The 22,383-nt window shown below is 44.1% G+C and overlaps 1 protein-coding gene across 1 annotated transcript in view; it reads right to left on the bottom strand.

Moving 5' to 3' along the window:
- The window catches only part of fgd1 (FYVE, RhoGEF and PH domain containing 1), a 159,560-nt gene that overhangs the window by 39,109 nt on the left and 98,068 nt on the right, over window positions 1-22,383 (bottom strand). Inside the window, exons 4-8 of the mRNA XM_045696112.1 lie at window positions 19,726-20,467; window positions 19,115-19,353; window positions 17,325-17,481; window positions 7,728-7,866; window positions 634-692 (exon numbers count right to left, since the gene is read on the bottom strand). Coding sequence (XP_045552068.1) covers window positions 634-692; window positions 7,728-7,866; window positions 17,325-17,481; window positions 19,115-19,353; window positions 19,726-20,467 — 1,336 coding nt within the window. The remainder of the gene's footprint in view (window positions 1-633; window positions 693-7,727; window positions 7,867-17,324; window positions 17,482-19,114; window positions 19,354-19,725; window positions 20,468-22,383) is intronic.

Raw genomic sequence — 22,383 nt, 5'->3', positions numbered from 1 at the left:
AGCTGTTAAAGGACTCACCATCTTTCTGATGGCTGTGTTGGAGTGCTCTGCAGCTGTTAAAGGACTCACCATCTTTCTGATGGCTGTGTTTCAGTGCTCTGCAGCTGTTAAAGGACTCACCATCTTTCTGATGGCTGTGTTGGAGTGCTCTACAGCTGTTAAAGGACTCACCATCTTTCTGATGGCTGTGTTTCAGTGCTCTGCAGCTGTTAAAGAACTCACCATCTTTCTGATGGCTGTGTTTCAGTGCTCTGCAGCTGTTAAAGGACTCACCATCTTTCTGATGGCTGTGTTTCAGTGCTCTGCAGCTGTTAAAGGACTCACCATCTTTCTGATGGCTGTGTTGGAGTGTTCTGCAGCTGTTAAAGGACTCACCATCTTTCTGATGGCTGGGTTAGAGTGCTCTGCAGCTGTTAAAGGACTCACCATCTTTCTGATGGCTGGGTTAGAGTGCTCTGCAGCTGTTAAAGGACTCACCATCTTTCTGATGGCTGTGTTTCAGTGCTCTGCAGCTGTTAAAGGACTCACCATCTTTCTGATGGCTGTGTTTCAGTGCTCTGCAGCTGTTATTAAAGGACTCACCATCTTTCTGATGGCTGTGTTGGAGTGCTCTGCAGCTGTTAAAGGACTCACCATCTTTCTGATGGCTGTGTTGGAGTGCTCTGCAGCTGTGGCGATTAACTCCAGAGATTCTGAAAAGACACAAAAGAGATTTTATTACTTCCAGCAACTAAACCATTTCACAGTGTAACTGATTCATATACTGACTTGCTCTTCTGATGTAATTTTCCTGCATTCTCTTGCATGTGTTACATCTGACGGCACATAATACATTACAGTGCCTTCGGAAAGTATTCAGACCCCTTGACTTTCTCCACATGTTGTTGCGTTACTACTCCCTTCACAGAATAGCGCAAACTGGCCCTAACCAGAATAGAAAGAGGAATGGGAGGCCCCGGTGCACAACTGAGCAAGAGGACAAGTAGAGTGCCTAGTTTGAGAAATAGAAGCCTTACAAGTCCTCAACTGGCAGCTTCATTAAATAGTACCCACAAAACACCAGTCTCAACATCAACAGTAAAGAGGCCCCTCATGTACTCCTTGTTCACCAATGACTGCGTGGCCAAGCACGACTCCAACACCATCATAAAGTTTGCTTACGACACAACAGTGGTAGGCCTGATCACCACCAACGATGAGACAGCCTATAGGGAAGAGGTCAGAGACCTGGCAGTGTGGTGCCAGGACAACAACCTCTCCCTCAATGTGAGCAAGACAATGGAGCTGATCGTGGACTACAGGAAAAAGAGGGCCGAACAGGACTGAAGTCGTGCGGGTCGAAAGTTTCAAGTTCCTTAGTGTCCACATCACCAACAAACTATCATGGTCCAAACACACTAAGACAGTTGTGAAGAGGGCAGGACAACGCCTTTTCCCCCTCTGGAGACATTGACTCTGTACCGGTACCCCCTGTATATAGCCTCCACATTGACTCTGTACCGGTACCCCCTGTATATAGTCTCCACATTGACTCTGTACCGGTACCCCCTGTATATAGCCTCCACATTGACTCTGTACCGGTACCCCCTGTATATAGCCTCCACATTGACTCTGTACCGGTACCCCCTGTATATAGCCTCCACATTGACTCTGTACCGGTACCCCCTGTATATAGCCTCCACATTGAATCTGTACTGGTACCCCCTGTATATAGCCTCCACATTGACTCTGTACCGGTACCCCCTGTATATAGCCTCCACATTGAATCTGTACTGGTACCCCCTGTATATAGCCTCCACATTGACTCTGTACCGGTTCCCCCTGTATATAGCCTCCACATTGACTCTGTACCGGTACCCCCTGTATATAGCATCCACATTGACTCGGTACCGGTACCCCCTGTATATAGCCTGCACATTGACTCTGTACCGGTACCCCCTGTATATAGCCTCCACATTGACTCTGTACCGTAATACCCTGTATATAGCCTCCACATTGACTCTGTACCGGTACCCCCTGTATATAGCCTCCACATTGACTCTGTACCGGTACCCCCTGTATATAGCCTCCACATTGACTCTGTACCGGTACCCCCTGTATATAGCCTCCACATTGACTCTGTACCGGTACCCCCTGTACATAGCCTCCACATTGACTCTGTACCGGTACCACCTGTATATAGCCTCCACATTGACTCTGTACCGGTACCCCCCTGTATATAGCCTCCATATTGACTCTGTACCGGTACCCCCTGTATATAGCCTCCACATTGACTCTGTACCGGTACCCCTTATATATAGCCTCCACATTGACTCTGTACCGGTACCCCCTGTATATAGCCTCCACATTGACTCTGTACCGGTACCCCCTGTATATAGCCTCCACATTGACTCTGTACCGGTACCCCCTGTATATAGCCTCCACATTGACTCTGTACCGGTACCCCCTGTATATAGCCTCCACATTGACTCTGTACCGGTACCCCCTGTATATAGCCTCCACATTGACTCTGTACCGGTACCCCCTGTATATAGCCTCCACATTGACTCTGTACCGGTACCCCCTGTATATAGCCTCCACATTGACTCTGTACCGGTACCCCCTGTATATAGCCTCCACATTGACTCTGTACCGGTACCCCCTGTATATAGCCTCCACATTGACTCTGTACCGGTACCCCCTGTATATAGCCTCCACATTGACTCTGTACCGGTACCACCTGTATATAGCCTCCACATTGACTCTGTACCGGTACCCCCTGTATATAGTCTCCACATTGACTCTGTACCGGTATCCCCTGTATATAGCCTCCACATTGACTCTGTACCGGTACCCCCTGTATATAGCCTCCACATTGACTCTGTACCGGTACCACCTGTATATAGCCTCCACATTGACTCTGTACCGGTACCCCCTGTATAGAGCCTCGTTATTGTTATGTAAATGTATTGTGTTACTTTTAGATATATTAGAATTATTTTAATCTGTCTATTTTATTTTATTTAGAAAATATTTTTTTTTAACTCTATTTCTTGAACAGCATTGTTGGTAAAGGGCTTGTAAGTAAGTGATTTGAATACCTTATATACACTTATAATAATACGATAAATTATACACCCTTCTAATAATACAGTACATTATATACAATATTTATACACACTTCCAATAATACAATACATTATATACACTTATAGTAATACAATTATATACACTTATAATAATACAATACATTTTACACAATACATTATACACACTTAAGATAATACAATACATTATATACACTATGTTATATATACTTATATTAATACAATACATTATATACACTATGTTATATACACTTATATTAATACAATACATTATATACACTATGTTATATACATTTATAATGATACAATACATTATATACACTATGTTATATATACTTATATTAATACAATACATTATATACACTATGTTATATACATTTATAATGATACAATACATTACATACACTATGTTATATACATTTATAATGATACAATACATTATATACACTATGTTATATACATTTATAATGATACAATACATTACATACACTATGTTATATACATTTATAATAATACAATACATTTCATACACTATGTTATATACATTTATAATGATACAATACATTTCATACACTATGTTATATACATTTATAATGATACAATACATTATATACACTATGTTATATACATTTATAATAATACAATACATTTCATACACTATGTTATATACATTTATAATGATACAATACATTTCATACACTATGTTATATACATTTATAATGATACAATACATTACATACACTATGTTATATACATTTATAATGATACAATACATTACATACACTATGTTATATACATTTATAATGATACAATACATTACATACACTATGTTATATACATTTATAATGATACAATACATTACATACACTATGTTATATACATTTATAATGATACAATACATAATATACACTATGTTATATACATTTATAATGATACAATACATTACATACACTATGTTATATACACTTATAATGATACAATACATTACATACACTATGTTATATACATTTATAATAATACAATACATTACATACACTATGTTATATACATTTATAATGATACAATACATTACATACACTATGTTATATACATTTATAATGATACAATACATTATATACACTATGTTATATACATTTATAATGATACAATACATTACATACACTATGTTATATACATTTATAATGATACAATACATTACATACACTATGTTATATACATTTATAATGATACAATACATTATATACACTATGTTATATACATTTATAATGATACAATACATTACATACACTATGTTATATACATTTATAATGATACAATACATTACATACACTATGTTATATACATTTATAATAATACAATACATTATATACACTATGTTATATACATTTATAATGATACAATACATTACATACACTATGTTATATACATTTATAATGATACAATACATTACATACACTATGTTATATACATTTATAATGATACAATACATTACATACACTATGTTATATACATTTATAATGATACAATACATTATATACACTATGTTATATACATTTATAATAATACAATACATTACATACACTATGTTATATACATTTATAATGATACAATACATTACATACACTATGTTATATACATTTATAATGATACAATACATTACATACACTATGTTATATACATTTATAATGATACAATACATTATATACACTATGTTATATACATTTATAATAATACAATACATTACATACACTATGTTATATACATTTATAATGATACAATACATTACATACACTATGTTATATACATTTATAATGATACAATACATTACATACACTATGTTATATACATTTATAATAATACAATACATTACATACACTATGTTATATACATTTATAATGATACAATACATTACATACACTATGTTATATACATTTATAATGATACAATACATTACATACACTATGTTATATACATTTATAATGATACAATACATTACATACACTATGTTATATACATTTATAATGATACAATACATTACATACACTATGTTATATACATTTATAATGATACAATACATTACATATACTATGTTATATACATTTATAATGATACAATACATTACATACACTATGTTATATACATTTATAATGATACAATACATTACATACACTATGTTATATACATTTATAATGATACAATACATTACATACACTATGTTATATACATTTATAATGATACAATACATTATATACACTATGTTATATACATTTATAATAATACAATACATTACATACACTATGTTATATACATTTATAATGATACAATACATTACATACACTATGTTATATACATTTATAATGATACAATACATTACATACACTATGTTATATACATTTATAATAATACAATACATTACATACACTATGTTATATACATTTATAATGATACAATACATTACATACACTATGTTATATACATTTATAATGATACAATACATTACATACACTATGTTATATACATTTATAATGATACAATACATTACATACACTATGTTATATACATTTATAATGATACAATACATTACATACACTATGTTATATACATTTATAATGATACAATACATTACATATACTATGTTATATACATTTATAATGATACAATACATTACGGTGCTTTCGGAAAGTATTGAAACCCCTTGACTTTTTCCATATTTTGTTAGGTAACAGCCTTATTCTAAAATGTATTAAATAATTTTTTCCCTCATTGATCTACATACAATACCCCATAATAACAAAGCAAAAATACTTTTTTTGTAATGTTTGCAAATTTATTACAAATAAAACACGAAAATATAACATTTACATAAGTTTTCAGACCCTTTCCTCAGTACTTTGTTGAAGCACCTTTGGCAGTGATTACAGCATCGAGTCAAACAATTATATGTTTTCATGTCTGTATTGAACACACCGTGTAAACATTCACAGTGCAGGGTGGGAAAAGTATGTGAACCCTTGGATTTAATAACTGGCTGACCCTCCTTTGGCAGCAATAACCTCAACCAAACGTTTTCTGTAGTTGTGGATCAGACCTGCACAACGGTCAGGAGGAATTTAGGACCATTCCTCTTTACAAAACTGTTTCAGTTCAGCAAAATTCTTGGGATGTCTGGTGTGAACTGCTCTCTTGAGGTCATGCCACAGCATCTCAATCGGGTTGAGGTCAGGACTCTGACTGGGCCAATCCAGAAGGAGTACTTCCTTCTGTTGTTGATTTACTTCAGTGTTTCGTGTCGTTGTCCTGTTGCGTCACCCAACTTCTGTTGAGCTTCAATTGGCGGACAGATAGCCTTACATTCTCCTGCTAAATATCTTGATAAACTTGGGAATTTGTTTTTCCCATCGATGATAGCAAACTGTCCAGGCCCTGAGGCAGCAAAGCAGCCCCAAACCATGATGCTCCCTCCACCATACTTTACAGTTGGGATGAGGTTTTGATGTTGGTGTGCTGAACCAGCTTTTTGTTAAAACAGAAAAATGCGAATTCCATCGCTCCACCATCTCCTTCCTAGGATACAGGACATATGCAGATGGATCCTGGCAAGGTGAGAGCGGTGGTGGATTGGCCTCAACCCACCGCAAGAGTGCAGCTGCAATGCTTCCTGGGGTTTGGTCATTTCTACCGCCGTTTCATCCGGGGTTACAGCACCTTGGCTTCCCCCCCTTTCAGCACTCACCTCTCCCAAGGTCCCGTTCAGGTGGTCACCAGCTGCTGACCGGGCGTTCTCAGACCTCAAGCATCTATTTATCACAGCTCACATCTTAATCCATCCGGATCTGTCCCGGTCAGTCAGTTTGTGGTGGAGGTCTGTCCTGTCCCAGTGGTCTGCCCAGGACCAAAAGCTGCATCCCTGCGCTTTCCTTTCCCATCGTCTTAACACCACCGAGAGGAATTACGACGTGAGAAATCGAGAACGACTCATGGTGAAGATTGCGCTGAAGGAGTGGAGGCACTGGTTAGAAGGGGGCGGAACATTCTTAGTGTGGACTGAACCTGGAATATCTCTGCACCGCCAAGCACCTCAACTCAGAGGCAAGCTCGATGGGACCTGCTTATTCACTCGGTTCACCTTTACCATCTCTTAAACGCTCCGGGGTCCAAGAACGTCCAAGTCTGATGCACTCTCACGTCTCTATAGACCTCACTGCTACCACCGTCGGACCCCGAAACCCTCCCCTCTAGCGGCTGCATTCGTTATGGGGTATAGAGAACCATGTCCGTGAGGTGCAGCGTTCCCTTGCCGGGGCCTGACTAACTGGATGTTCGCTCCTGACTCTACCCATTCCCCAGTCCTGGAATGGGCTCATTCCTCTAGACTTACCTGCCATCCTTGCTTCTATCAAACCCTGGCCTTTGAAAGACAATGTTTTTGGTGGCCCAGCATGGTTCCTAATGTCTTCCTAACGTCTCTGTGTGTGTGTGTGTGTGTGTGTGTGTGTGTGTGTGTGTGTGTGTGTGTGTGTGTGTGTGTGTGTGTGTGTGTGTGTGTGTGTGTGTGTGTGTGTGTGTGTGTGTGTGTGTGTGTGTGTGTATATGTGTGTGTGTGTGTGTGTGTGTAGTGGTGCATGATGCAGGGCCACTCACTCTGTGCATGTTGAAAGTCATCATGGTCGTCAGGTAGGCGGTGCAGGTAGTCCTTCAGCAGCAGCTCGTAGCGAGGAATCCTCTGAACCGGCTCCAACATGTGGTGCTGTAGGGTCAGGTTATCACAGCGCTCCTCTCTCTGAGGACACACACACACACACACACACACACACACACACACACACACACACACACACACACACACACACAGACGCAGGTGAGAAAATACACATGGAAACCCCACACACCCAGGTGGGCACAAACACATACTGTTCACAGAACAAGGCAGAGTGAGAGACTAGAAACACACACAGCCAAAATATACACTTTGCAGTCACTGCAGGCTTTCACAGGGAACAAAGAGAATATGGAAGTAGGACGAAAGACAATCATTATACCATTTATACAGAGCATTCGGAAAGTATTCAGACATCTTCCCTTTTTACACGTTTTGTTATGTTACAGCCGTATTCTAAAATGGATTAAATAAATAAAAAAATCCTCCTGAATCTACACACAATATGACAAAGCGAAAACAAGATTTTAGCATTTTCTGCAAATGTATTAAAAATAGAAAATAAATAACTTATTTCAATAAGTATTCAGACCCTTCGCTGTGAGGCTCGAAATTGAGCTCAGGTGCATCCTGTTTCCATTGATCATCCTTGAGATGTTTCTACAACTTGATTGGAGTCCACCTGTGGTAAATTCAATTGATTGGACATGATTTGGAAAGGCACACACACCTGTCTATATAAGGTCCCACAGTTGACAGTGCAAAAACCAAGCTTTGAGGTCGAAGGATTTGTCCGTAGAGCTCTGAGACGGGATTGTGTTGAGGCACATATCTGGGGAAGGGTACCAAAAACTGTCTGCAGCATTGAAGGTCCCCAAGAACACAGTGGCCTCCATCATTCTTAAATGGAAGAAGTTTGGAACCAACAAGACTCCTAGAGCTGTCCGCCCGGCAAACTGAGCAATCTGGGGAGTATGGCCTTGGTCAGGGAGGTGACCAAGAGCCCGATGGGCACTCTGACAGAGCTCCAGAGTTCCACTGTGGAGATGGGAGAACCTTCCAGAAGGACAACCATCTCTGACAGAGCTCAAAAGGTCCTCTTTGGAGATGGGAGAACCTTCCAGAAAGACAACCATCTCTGCAGCACTCCACCAATCAGGCCTTTATGGTAGAGTAACCAGACGGAAGCCACTCCTCAGTAAAAAAGCACATGACAGCCTGCTTGGAGTTTGCCAAAAGACACCTAAAGGACTCTCAGACCATGAGAAACAAGATTCTCTAGTCTGATGAAACCAAGATTAAACTCTTCGGGCCTTACTACCTAGCGTTACTTCTGGAAGAAACCTGGCACCATCCCTACGGTGAAGCATGGTGGTGGCAGCATCATGCTGTGGGTATGTTTTTCAGCGGCAGGGACTGGGAGACTAGTCAGGATCGAGGGAAAGATGAACGGAGCAAAGTACAGAGAGATCCTTGATGAAAACCTGCTCCAGAGCGCTCAGGACCTCAGACTAGGGTGAAGGTTCACCTTCCAACAGGACAACGACCCTAAGCACAAGACAATAAGTGGCTTCGGGACAAGTCTCTGAATGTCTTTGAGTGGCCCAGCCAGAGCCTGGACTTGAACCCAATCGAACATCTCTGGAGAGACCTGAAAATAGCTTTGCAGCAACACTCCCCATCCAATCTGACAGAGCTTGAGAGGATCTGCAGAGAAAAATGGGAGAAACTCCCCTAATACAGGTGTGCCAAGCTTGTAGCGTCATACCCAAGAAGACTCAAGGCTGTAATCGCTGCCAAAGGTGCTTCAACAAAGTACTGAGTAAAGGGTCTGAATACTTATGTAAATGTGATATTTCATTTTTTTTATTAGCAAAAATTTCTACAAATTTGTTTCGGCTTGGTCATTATGGGGTATTATGTGTACATTCTTGAGGGGGGGGGAAACAATTGAATTAATTTAAGAATAAGGCTGTAACCTAACAAAATGTGGAAAAAGTCAATGGGTCTGAATGCTCCGTATACACTGTAGCTGAGTGTTGGCTAGCTGGTTTGAAGTGCGTGTTTAGCTGTCTCGCACTAGGTTGCAGAAGTGATACTGCACACTGAGTGTACAAAACATTAAGAACAGCTTCCTAACGTTGATACTTTATAATGCATGTGATATTTCATTATAAAGTATCAACGTTAGGAAGCTGTTCTTAATGTTTTGTACACTCAGTGTGCAGTATCACTTCTGCAACCTAGTGCGAGACAGCTAAACACGCACTTCAAACCAGCTAGCCAACACTCAGCTACAGTTAGTACATACATTTACATGCCTCGGTCAAGTTAGCGGCTAATAAGACATTTAGACTATACAAAATACACAATCAGAAGCTCAGAGCCACACTATAGGAGTCACAACCTCTAATATCTCACAGACAGCAGGACAGGGTGGTACTAGGCTGGTTCTAACAGACAACAGGACAGGGTGGTACCTGGCTGGTTCTAACAGACAACAGGACAGGTTGGTACTAGGCTGGTTCTAACAGACAACAGGACAGGGTGGTACTAGGCTGGTTCTAACAGACAACAGGACAGGGTGGTACCTGGCTGGTTCTAACAGACAACAGGACAGGGTGGTACTAGGCTGGTTCTAACAGACAACAGGACAGGGTGGTACTAGGCTGGTTCTAACAGACAACAGGACAGGGTTGTACCTGGCTGGTTCTGACAGACAACAGGACAGGGTGGTACTAGGCTGGTTCTAACAGACAACAGGACAGGGTGGTACTAGGCTGGTTCTAACAGACAACAGGACAGGGTGGTACTAGGCTGGTTCTGACAGACAACAGGACCGGGTGGTACTAGGCTGGTTCTAACAGACAACAGGACAGGGTGGTACTAGGCTGGTTCTAACAGACAACAGGACAGGGTGGTACTAGGCTGGTTCTAACAGACAACAGGACAGGGTGGTCCTAGGCTGGTTCTAACAGACAACAGGACAGGATGGTACTAGGCTGGTTCTAACAGACAACAGGACAGGGTGGTACTAGGCTGGTTCTAACAGACAACAGGACAGGATGGTACTAGGCTGGTTCTAACAGACAACAGGACAGGGTGGTACTAGGCTGGTTCTAACAGACAACAGGACAGGGTGGTACCAGGCTGGTTCTAACAGACAACAGGACAGGGTGGTACTAGGCTGGTTCTAACAGACAACAGGACAGGGTGGTACTAGGCTGGTTCTAACAGACAACAGGACAGGGTGGTACTAGGCTGGTTCTGACAGACAACAGGACAGGGTGGTACCTGGCTGGTTCTAACAGACAACAGGACAGGGTGGTACTAGGCTGGTTCTAACAGACAACAGGACAGGGTGGTACCTGGCTGGTTCTGACAGACAACAGGACAGGGTGGTACTAGGCTGGTTCTAACAGACAACAGGACAGGGCGGTACTAGGCTGGTACTAACAGACAACAGGACAGGGTGGTACTAGGCTGGTTCTAACAGACAACAGGACAGGGTGGTACCTGGCTGGTTCTAACAGACAACAGGACAGGGTGGTACTAGGCTGGTTCTAACAGACAACAGGACAGGGTGGTACCTGGCTGGTTCTAACAGACAACAGGACCGGGTGGTACTAGGCTGGTTCTAACAGACAACAGGACAGGGTGGTACTAGGCTGGTTCTGACAGACAACAGGACAGGGTGGTACTAGGCTGGTTCTAACAGACAACAGGACAGGGTGGTACTAGGCTGGTTCTAACAGACAACAGGACAGGGTGGTACTAGGCTGGTACTGACAGACAACAGGACAGGGTGGTACTAGGCTGGTTCTAACAGACAACAGGACAGGGTGGTACTAGGCTGGTTCTGACAGACAACAGGACAGGGTGGTACTAGGCTGGTTCTAACAGACAACAGGACAGGGTGGTACTAGGCTGGTTCTAACAGACAACAGGACAGGGTGGTACTAGGCTGGTTCTAACAGACAACAGGACAGGTTGGTACTAGGCTGGTTCTGACAGACAACAGGACAGGGTGGTACTAGGCTGGTTCTGACAGACAGCAGGACAGGGTGGTACTAGGCTGGTTCTAACAGACAACAGGACAGGGTGGTACTAGGCTGGTTCTGACAGACAACAGGACAGGGTGGTACTAGGCTGGTTCTAACAGACAACAGGACGGGGTGGTACTAGGCTGGTTCTGACAGACAACAGGACAGGGTGGTACTAGGCTGGTTCTAACAGACAACAGGACAGGGTGGTACTAGGCTGGTTCTGACAGACAACAGGACAGGGTGGTACTAGGCTGGTTCTAACAGACAACAGGACAGGGTGGTACTAGGCTCGTTCTAACAGACAACAGGACAGGGTGGTACTAGGCTGGTTCTAACAGACAACAGGACAGGGTGGTACTAGGCTGGTTCTAACAGACAACAGGACCGGGTGGTACTAGGCTGGTTCTAACAGACAACAGGACAGGGTGGTACTAGGCTGGTTCTAACAGACAACAGGACCGGGTGGTACTAGGCTGGTTCTAACAGACAACAGGACAGGGTGGTACCAGGCTGGTTCTAACAGACAACAGGACAGGGTGGTACTAGGCTGGTTCTGACAGACAACAGGACAGGGTGGTACTAGGCTGATTCTAACTAGACACAGCTACCTACTGTCTACTATAGGACAGTATTCTACCTGGGTTAACTGTCAGCCCTTCACACAGCTACCTACTGTCTACTATAGGACAGTATTCTACCTGGGTTAACTGTCAGCCCCTCACACAGCTACCTACTGTCTACTATAGGACAGTATTCTACCTGGGTTAACTGTCAGCCCCTCACACAGCTACCTACTGTCTACTATAGGACAGTATTCTACCTGGGTTAACTGTCAGCCCCTTACACAGTTACCTACTGTCTACTATAGGACAGTATTCTACCTAGGTTAACTGTCAGCCCTTCACACAGCTACCTACTGTCGACTATAGGACAGTATTCTACCTGGGTTAACTGTCAGCCCCTCACACAGCTACCTACTGTCTACTATAGGACAGTATTCTACCTGGGTTAACTGTCAGCCCCTCACACAGCTACCTACTGTCTACTAAAGGACAGTATTCTACCTGGGTTAACTGTCAGCCCCTCACACAGCTACCTACTGTCTACTATAGGACAGTATTCTACCTGGGTTAACTGTCAGCCCTTCACACAGCTACCTACTGTCTACTATAGGACAGTATTCTACCTAGGTTAACTGTCAGCCCCTCACACAGCTACCTACTGTCGACTATAGGACAGTATTCTACCTGGGTTAACTGTCAGCCCTTCACACAGCTACCTACTGTCTACTATAGGACAGTATTCTACCTAGGTTAACTGTCAGCCCCTCACACAGCTACCTACTGTCGACTATAGGACAGTATTCTACCTGGGTTAACTGTCAGCCCCTCACACAGCTACCTACTGTCTACTATAGGACAGTATTCTACCTAGGTTAACTGTCAGCCCCTCACACAGCTACCTACTGTCGACTATAGGACAGTATTCTACCTGGGTTAACTGTCAGCCCCTCACACAGCTACCTACTGTCGACTATAGGACAGTATTCTACCTGGGTTAACTGTCAGCCCCTCACACAGCTACCTACTGTCGACTATAGGACAGTATTCTACCTGGGTTAACTGTCAGCCCCTCACACAGCTACCTACTGTCTACTATAGGACAGTATTCTACCTGGGTTAACTGTCAGCCCCTTACACAGTTACCTACTGTCTACTATAGGACAGTATTCTACCTGGGTTAACTGTCAGCCCCTCACACAGCTACCTACTGTCTACTATAGGACAGTATTCTACCTGGGTTAACTGTCAGCCCCTCACACAGCTACCTACTGTCTACTATAGGACAGTATTCTACCTGGGTTAACTGTCAGCCCCTCACACAGCTACCTACTGTCGACTATAGGACAGTATTCTACCTGGGTTAACTGTCAGCCCCTCACACAGCTACCTACTGTCTACTATAGGACAGTATTCTACCTGGGTTAACTGTCAGCCCCTCACACAGCTACCTACTGTCTACTATAGGACAGTATTCTACCTGGGTTAACTGTCAGCCCCTCACACAGCTACCTACTGTCTACTATAGGACAGTATTCTACCTGGGTTAACTGTCAGCCCCTCACACAGCTACCTACTGTCTACTATAGGACAGTATTCTACCTGGGTTAACTGTCAGCCCCTCACACAGCTACCTACTGTCTACTATAGGACAGTATTCTACCTGGGTTAACTGTCAGCCCCTCACACAGCTACCTACTGTCTACTATAGGACAGTATTCTACCTGGGTTAACTGTCAGCCCCTCACACAGCTACCTACTGTCGACTATAGGACAGTATTCTACCTGGGTTAACTGTCAGCCCCTCACACAGCTACCTACTGTCTACTATAGGACAGTATTCTACCTGGGTTAACTGTCAGCCCCTCACACAGCTACCTACTGTCGACTATAGGACAGTATTATTCTCATCGTGATCTTGTTCATTTTAACCTCACTACTTCTTTTTGACTTTTATAAAGATGTGTAGATTACTTTTATAAAGAAATTCAGAAAGTCTGATATTTATATGCATTACACTACGATGAATGGTCACACTCACTAACGGAGTATTTTTTACACAGGATTTACCCCAGTTTTATACACAGGATTTACCCCAGTGTTTTACCCAGGATTTACCCCAGTGTTTTACACATGATTTACCCCAGTTTTATACACATGATTTACCCCAGTGTTTTATCCATGATTTACCCCAGTTTTATACACAGGAATCACCCCAGTGTTTTACCCAGGATTTACCCCAGTGTTTTACACAGGATTTACCCCAGTGTTTTACCCAGGATTTACCCCAGTGTTTTATCCAGGATTTACCCCAGTGTTTTACCCAGGATGTACCCCAGTGTTTTACCCAGGATTTACCCCAGTGTTTTATCCAGGATTTACCCCAGTGTTTTACACAGGATTTCCCCAGTGTTTTACACAGGATTTTCCCTTGTGTTTTACACAGGATTTACCCCAGAGTTTTACACAGGATTTACCCCAGTGTTTTACCCAAAATACTCATCAGATTTTCTGTTTCCATCTAGGCGGGCCGGCACCCGTGTCTCACTGGTCCATGGCTCCTTGTGGACTTGCTCTCAGCTGAGGACCAAACACAGGCCACTGGTACTTTTCAGCTGCCATTTATATAACTATGGCTATCTGTGGACTTTGTGATTCTCACAAAACAACTGATTTGATTATGCAGAAATGGTTGATTCTCACAGTCAGCCCTAGCAATGGAAACACAATTGCACTAGAGTTAACATTAAAATACAACACTGGCTAGGGGATGCCTAGTCAGGTTGTACAACTGAATGCATTCAGCCAAGATGTGTCTTCCACATTTAACCCAACCCCTCTGAACCAGAGAAATGCGGGGATTTGCCTTAATCAAGGTCATCAGGATCCAGGAAGTAGTTGTTTGGGGGTTGGGCTCAAGAGCAGATTATTTCACCTTGCCAGTTTAGGGATTTGAACCGGCAACCTTCAGGTTACCGGCACAATGCTCTTAACCACTAGGCTACCTGCCACCACTGGATCTTTTCTTTCCGGTGTGATTATTACCTCAGGGTTTAGAGCTTGAGGTAGTCACCTCATACCAGTACTAGGGAGTATGGCTAGATGGTACAGTGTCCTTCTCTCAGCACATATCAAAGCTGCAGGCTAAAGTTAAATCTAGACTTGGTTTCCTCTACCGTAATCTCTCCTCTTTCACCCCAGCTGACAAACTAACCCTGATTCAGATGACCATCCTACCCATGCTAGATTACGGAGACGTAATTTATAGATCGGCAGGTAAGGATGCTCTCGAGCGGCTAGATGTTCTTTACCATTCGGCCATCAGATTTGCCACCAATGCTCCTTATAGGACACATCACTGCACTCTATACTCCTCTGTAAACTGGTCATCTCTCCCTACCTGGATGTCCTACCATAACCCCTACCTGGATGCCATACCATATTCCCTACCTGGATGTCCTACCATCCCCCCTACCTGGATGTCATACCATATTCCCTACCTGGATGTACTACCATAATCCCTGACCTGGATGTCATACCATAACCCCTACCTGGATGTCATACCATAACCCCTGACCTGGATTTTCTACCATAATCCCTACCTGGATGTCATAACCCTACCATAAACCTACCTGGATGTCATACCATAACCCCTACCTGGATGTCATAACCCTACCATAACCCCTACCTGGATGTCCTACCATAACCCCTACCTGGATGTCATAACCCTACCATAAACCATGACCTGGATGTCATACCATAACCCCTACCTGGATTTTTCTACCATAATCCCTACCTGGATGTCATAACCCTACCATAATCCCTACCTGGATGTCCTACCATAACCCCTACCTGGATGTCATACCATAACCCCTACCTGGATATCATACCATAACCCCTACCTGGATGTCATACCATAACCCCTACCTGGATGTCATAACCCTACCATAACCCATACCTGGATGTCATACCCTAACATCTACCTGGATGTCATACCATTACCCCTACCTGGATGTCATAACCCTACCATTACCCCTACCTGGATGTCATAACCCTACCATTACCCCTACCTGGATGTCATAACCCTACCATTACCCCTACCTGGATGTCATACCATTACCCCTACCTGGATGTCATAACCCTACCATTACCCCTACCTGGATGTCATAACCCTACCATAACCCCTACCTGGATGTCATAACCCTACCATTACCCCTACCTGGATGTCATAACCCTACCATAATCCATACCTGGATGTCATACCCTAACATCTACCTGGATGTCATACCATTACCCCTACCTGGATGTCATAACCCTACCATATCCCCCTACCTGGATGTCCTACCATAACCCCTACCTGGATGTCATAACCCTACCATAAACCATGACCTGGATGTCATACCATAACCCCTACCTGGATTTTTCTACCATAATCCCTACCTGGATGTCATAACCCTACCATAATCCCTACCTGGATGTCCTACCATAACCCCTACCTGGATGTCATACCATACCCCCTACCTGGATATCATACCATAACCCCTACCTGGATGTCATACCATAACCCCTACCTGGATGTCATAACCCTACCATAACCCATACCTGGATGTCATACCCCAACATCTACCTGGATGTCATACCATTACCCCTACCTGGATGTCATAACCCTACCATTACCCCTACCTGGATGTCATAACCCTACCATTACCCCTACCTGGATGTCATAACCCTACCATTACCCCTACCTGGATGTCATACCATTACCCCTACCTGGATGTCATAACCCTACCATTACCCCTACCTGGATGTCATAACCCTACCATAACCCCTACCTGGATGTCATAACCCTACCATTACCCCTACCTGGATGTCATAACCCTACCATAATCCATACCTGGATGTCATACCCTAACATCTACCTGGATGTCATACCATTACCCCTACCTGGATGTCATAACCCTACCATAACCCCTACCTGGATGTGGTGGACGATGGCTTTGAACTGGGACGACCTCTCCATCCAGGTGTTGACCAGCTCCATGGCCCGGTCAAAGTTCTTCACGTACTCTCCGTACATCTTCAGGAAGGGGGCTAGCTTCTGCAGGATGTCCCCGATGCGCGGGTTCAAATCCCTGCGGGAGAGAGAGGAGAGGTCAGGGTTAGAGGAAGTTTGTGTGTGTGTGTGTGTGTGTGTGTGTGTGTGTGTGTGTGTGTGTGTGTGTGTGTGTGTGTGTGTGTGTGTGTGTGTGTGTCCAGGCCAGGGTTATGGTCAGAGGGAGGGAAAGCTGCTGGGAGCTTAATGACTCTGAGAAGTCTCTTTCCTGGATCCCCTGAATCCATGGATCCTGGGCTGTTAGGGTTAGAGGTTAGGGACTAGGGTCAGGGTTTAACTCACCACTCTGCCATGCGTTTCTCCAGGGCGGGGAGCAGGTTTAGGGTTAGTCTAGGGTTAGAGGTAGGCCCTGGGTCAGGGTTAGTCTAGGGTTAGAGGTAGGCCCTGGGTCAGGGTCAGGGTTAGTCTAGGGTTAAAGGAAGGCCCTGGGTCAGGGTTAGGGTTAGTCTAGGGTTAGAGGAAGGCCCTGGGTCAGGGTTAGTCTAGGGTTAGAGGTAGGCCCTGGGTCAGGGTTAGGGTTAGTCTAGGGTTAGAGGAAGGCCCTGGGTCAGGGTTAGTCTAGGGTTAGAGGTAGGCCCTGGGTCAGGGTTAGGGTTAGTCTAGGGTTAGAGGAAGGCCCTGGGTCAGGGTTAGGGTTAGTCTAGGGTTAGAGGTAGGCCCTGGGTCAGGGTTAGGGTTAGAGGTAGGCCCTGGGTCAGGGTTAGTCTAGGGTTAGAGGAAGGCCCTGGGTCAGGGTTAGGGTTAGAGGAAGGCCCTGGGTCAGGGTTAGGACTAGTCTAGGGTTAGAGGAAGGCCCTGGGTCAGGGTTAGGGTTAGTCTAGGGTTAGAGGTAGGCCCTGGGTCAGGGTTAGGGTTAGAGGTAGGCCCTGGGTCAGGGTTAGTCTAGGGTTAGAGGTAGGCCCTGGGTCAGGGTTAGTCTAGGGTTAGAGGAAGGCCCTGGGTTAGGGTTAGTCTAGGGTTAGAGGTAGGCCCTGGGTCAGGGTTAGTCTAGGGTTAGAGGTAGGCCCTGGGTCAGGGTTAGGGTTAGTCTAGGGTTAGAGGTAGGCCCTGGGTCAGGGTTAGGGTTAGTCTAGGGTTAGAGGTAGGCCCTGGGTCAGGGTTAGGGTTAGTCTAGGGTTAGAGGAAGGCCCTGGGTTAGGGTTAGTCTAGGGTTAGAGGAAGGCCCTGGGTCAGGGTTAGGGACTAGTCTAGGGTTAGAGGTAGGCCCTGGGTCAGGGTTAGGGACTAGTCTAGGGTTAGAGGAAGGCCCTGGGTCAGGGTTAGGGCTAGTCTAGGGTTAGAGGTAGGCCCTGGGTCAGGGTTAGGGCTAGTCTAGGGTTAGAGGTAGGCCCTGGGTCAGGGTTAGGGTTAGTCTAGGGTTAGAGGTAGGCCCTGGGTCAGGGTTAGGGTTAGTCTAGGGTTAGAGGTAGACCCTGGGTCAGGGTTAGGGTTAGTCTAGGGTTAGAGGTAGGCCCTGGGTCAGGGTTAGGGTTAGTCTAGGGTTAGAGGTAGGCCCTGGGTCAGGGTTAGTCTAGGGTTAGAGGAAGGCCCTGGGTCAGGGTTAGTCTAGGGTTAGAGGTAGGCCCTGGGTCAGGGTTAGGACTAGTCTAGGGTTAGAGGTAGGCCCTGGGTCAGGGTCAGGGTTAGGGACTAGGGTCAGGATATTAACTCACCACTCTGCCATGCGTTTCTCCAGGGCGGGGAGCAGGAACTGCTGGTGGAAACAGTATATAGAGCAGATGTTGGAGAAGATACCCATCACCACGTCTAGAGGGAAGGAGGAGCGGGAGCGCGCCTCCTCCAGGAGGGAGGAGCAGAACACCTGGTCCAGGAGGTACAGCCGAGACACGTAGGCCTTCTCTGTGTGGAGGAGCTCATTGGCTATGTTGAACACACGCTGCTGCACCGACAGCTGGGATTGGTCAGAGAGAGAGAGAGAGAGAGAGAGAGAGAGAGAGAGAGAGAGAGACGGACGGACGGACGGACGGACGGACGGACGGACGGACGGACGGACGGACGGACGGACGGACGGACAGACAGACAGACAGACAGACAGACAGACAGACAGACAGACAGACAGACAGACAGACAGACAGACAGACAGACAGACAGACAGAAGAAGCTAGATCAGTATCTTGACCAAGTCCAAAAATAACAAGTTGTCATGGTAACAACACTAGAAAATGTTGATTGTAAGAACAACAACTTTGTGTTTGTATATTTTCCATATTTCAGATGGTTCGTATGACGTTAATAAGTGATGCTAAAGAAGAGTCTGGCCCACCTCTGTAGAGTCCTGTCTGTCTGTTTTAGGCAGGGCCAAAGGCAGCAGATCCATCATGGGGTTAATCAGTTCAATTGTCTCGTCCCCACTCCCCTCCTCCAAGTCACTGTCCCCCTCCGAATCTCTCCCCCCCTCAGCCGATGCCCCCTCTCCACCCGGACCATCGGCATAGCCGGAGGAAGAGGAGCTAGAGAGGCGTGGCAGCGTGAGGGCGGGACTACACGGGTAGATGACCCGGTCCTCGTCGCCGGCGAAACACAACTCCTCACTGTGGGACGGAGAGCTGATGCTGTCGATGCCAGAGTCCCGATTGGCCAGCTTGCCGTCCGTCTGCGGCTGGAGGAGGGGCAAGTGGTCAGAGGGGATCTCTGATTGTCTCTCTGATTCTGACCCCGCCTGCTCCCTCATCTCCATGGTGTCCGTGAGTCTCTCCGAGGCGCTGTAGCCAGACTCCATGGACAGACGCTTGTCAGAGATGGAGCACAACGTTCCTAGTTCATTATCGTCCTCTGGTCCCTCCGTATCCCCCGGCAACACATTAACCAGCACAGCCGGCCCCTGAGGTAGATCCTGGAGCTCCTGGAGGTCTTGAGAGGAACCAGGGGGCCAGGCCGCTGGGAGACAGCCCAGAGGGAGCTCTGAGGCTGGGGGAGAGAAGGGGTCTCCTCCTGGTCCCGTCTCGAGGACCCAGGGGGTACAGAGACCTCCTCCCGTTATATCAGGCACCACAATGATCTTCTCCCTGTAGAGTGAACACAGATTTAGAATGAAGTCTTAAAAAAGTGGAAGAACTATATTATCTGGTAGAGAAAATCAATGACTCTTAAGTGGACAGTATATACTTTAACTATGTCATTAATCACTGTAGCTATGTCATTAATCACTATGTCATTAATCACTATAGCTACGCCATTAATAACTCTAACTACGTCATTAAGTACTTGGAACCACACTACCGGTCAACAGTTTTAGAACATCCGAGTCAAAAGGTTTTATTTATTTTTTTACTCTTTTCTACATTGTAGAATAATAGCGAAGACATCAAAATTATGAAATAACACATATGGAATCATGTAGTAACCAAAAAAAGTGTTTAACAAATCAAAGTATATTTTATATTTGAGATTCTTCAAATAGCCACCTTGATGACAGCTTAGGAAACACTCTTTGAATTCTCTCAACCAGCTTCATTAGGTTGTCACCTGGAATGAATATCAATTAACAGAAGTGCCTTCTTAAAAGTTAATTTGTGGAATTTCTTTACTTCTTAATGCGTTTGAGACAATCAGTTGTGTTGTGACAAGGTAGAGGTGGTATACAGAAGATAGCCCTATTTGGTAAAAGACCAAGTCCATATTATGGCAAGAACAGCTCAAATAAGCAAAGAGAAATGACAGTCCATCATTACTTTAAGACAGGTCAGTCAATATGGAACATTTCAAGAACTTTGAAAGTTTCTTCAAGTGCAGTCGCAAAAATCATCATGCGCTGTGATGAAACTGGCACTCATGAGGACCGCCACAGGAATGGAAGACCCAGAGGTACCTCTGCTGCAGAGGACAAGTTCATTAGAGTTACCAGCCTCAGAAATTGCAGCCCAATTAATTCTTCACAAAGTTCAAGTAACAGACACATCTCAACATCAACTGTTCAGAGGAGACTGTGTGAATCAGGCCTTTATGGAAACCACTACTAAAGGACACCAATAAGAAGAGACTTGCTTGGGCAAAGAAACACAAGCAATGGACAGAACGGTGGAAATGTGTCCTTTGGTCTGGAGTCCAAATTTGAGATTTTTGGTTCAAACCGCCGTGTCTTTGTGAGACGTATGATCTCTGCATGTGTATTTCCCACCGTAAAGCATGGAGGAGGAGGTGTTGTGGTTTGGGGGTGCTTTGCTGGTGACACTGTCTGTGATTTATTTAGAATTCAAAGCACACTTAACCAGCTTGGCTACCACAGCATTCTGCAGTGATATGCCATCCCATCTGGTTTGAATCTTAGTGGGACCATAATTTGTTTTTCAACAAGACAATGACCCAACACACCTCCAGGCTGTGCAAGGGCTATTTGACCAAGAAGGAGAGTGGATGGAGTGCTGCATCAGATGACCTGGTCTCCACAATCCCCCGACCTCAACCAAATTGAGATGGTTTGGGATGAGTCGGACCGCAGAGTGAAGGTAAAGCATATGCTCAGCATATGTGGAGCTGGTTGAGTGAATGCCAAAGAATGTGCAAAGCTGTCATCAAGGCAAAGGGTGGCTATTTGAAGAGCCTCAAATTTTAAATATATATAAGTTCCTTGCTCATCTATTGAGAAAAATGGTTACTACATGATTCCATATGTGTTCATTTATAGTTTTGATGTCTTCACTATTATTATACAATGTAGAAAAGAGTAAAAAATAAAGAAAATCCCTTGATTGAGTAGGTATTCTAAAACTTTGGACCGGTAGTGTGTCATTAATCACTATAACTATGTCATTGATCACTATAACTATGTCATTAATAACTATAACTATGTCATTAATCACTATAACTATGTCATTGATCACTATAACTATGTCATTAATCACTATAACTATGTCATTAATCACTATAACTATGTCATTAATCACTATAACTATGTCATTAATCACTATAACTATGTCATTAA

Source organism: Salmo salar, chromosome ssa15, assembly GCF_905237065.1.
Source record: "Salmo salar chromosome ssa15, Ssal_v3.1, whole genome shotgun sequence".
NCBI lineage: Eukaryota > Metazoa > Chordata > Actinopteri > Salmoniformes > Salmonidae > Salmo > Salmo salar.
Note: the sequence above shows the minus strand (reverse complement) of the source record. Positions and strands in the feature narration are given on the sequence as shown.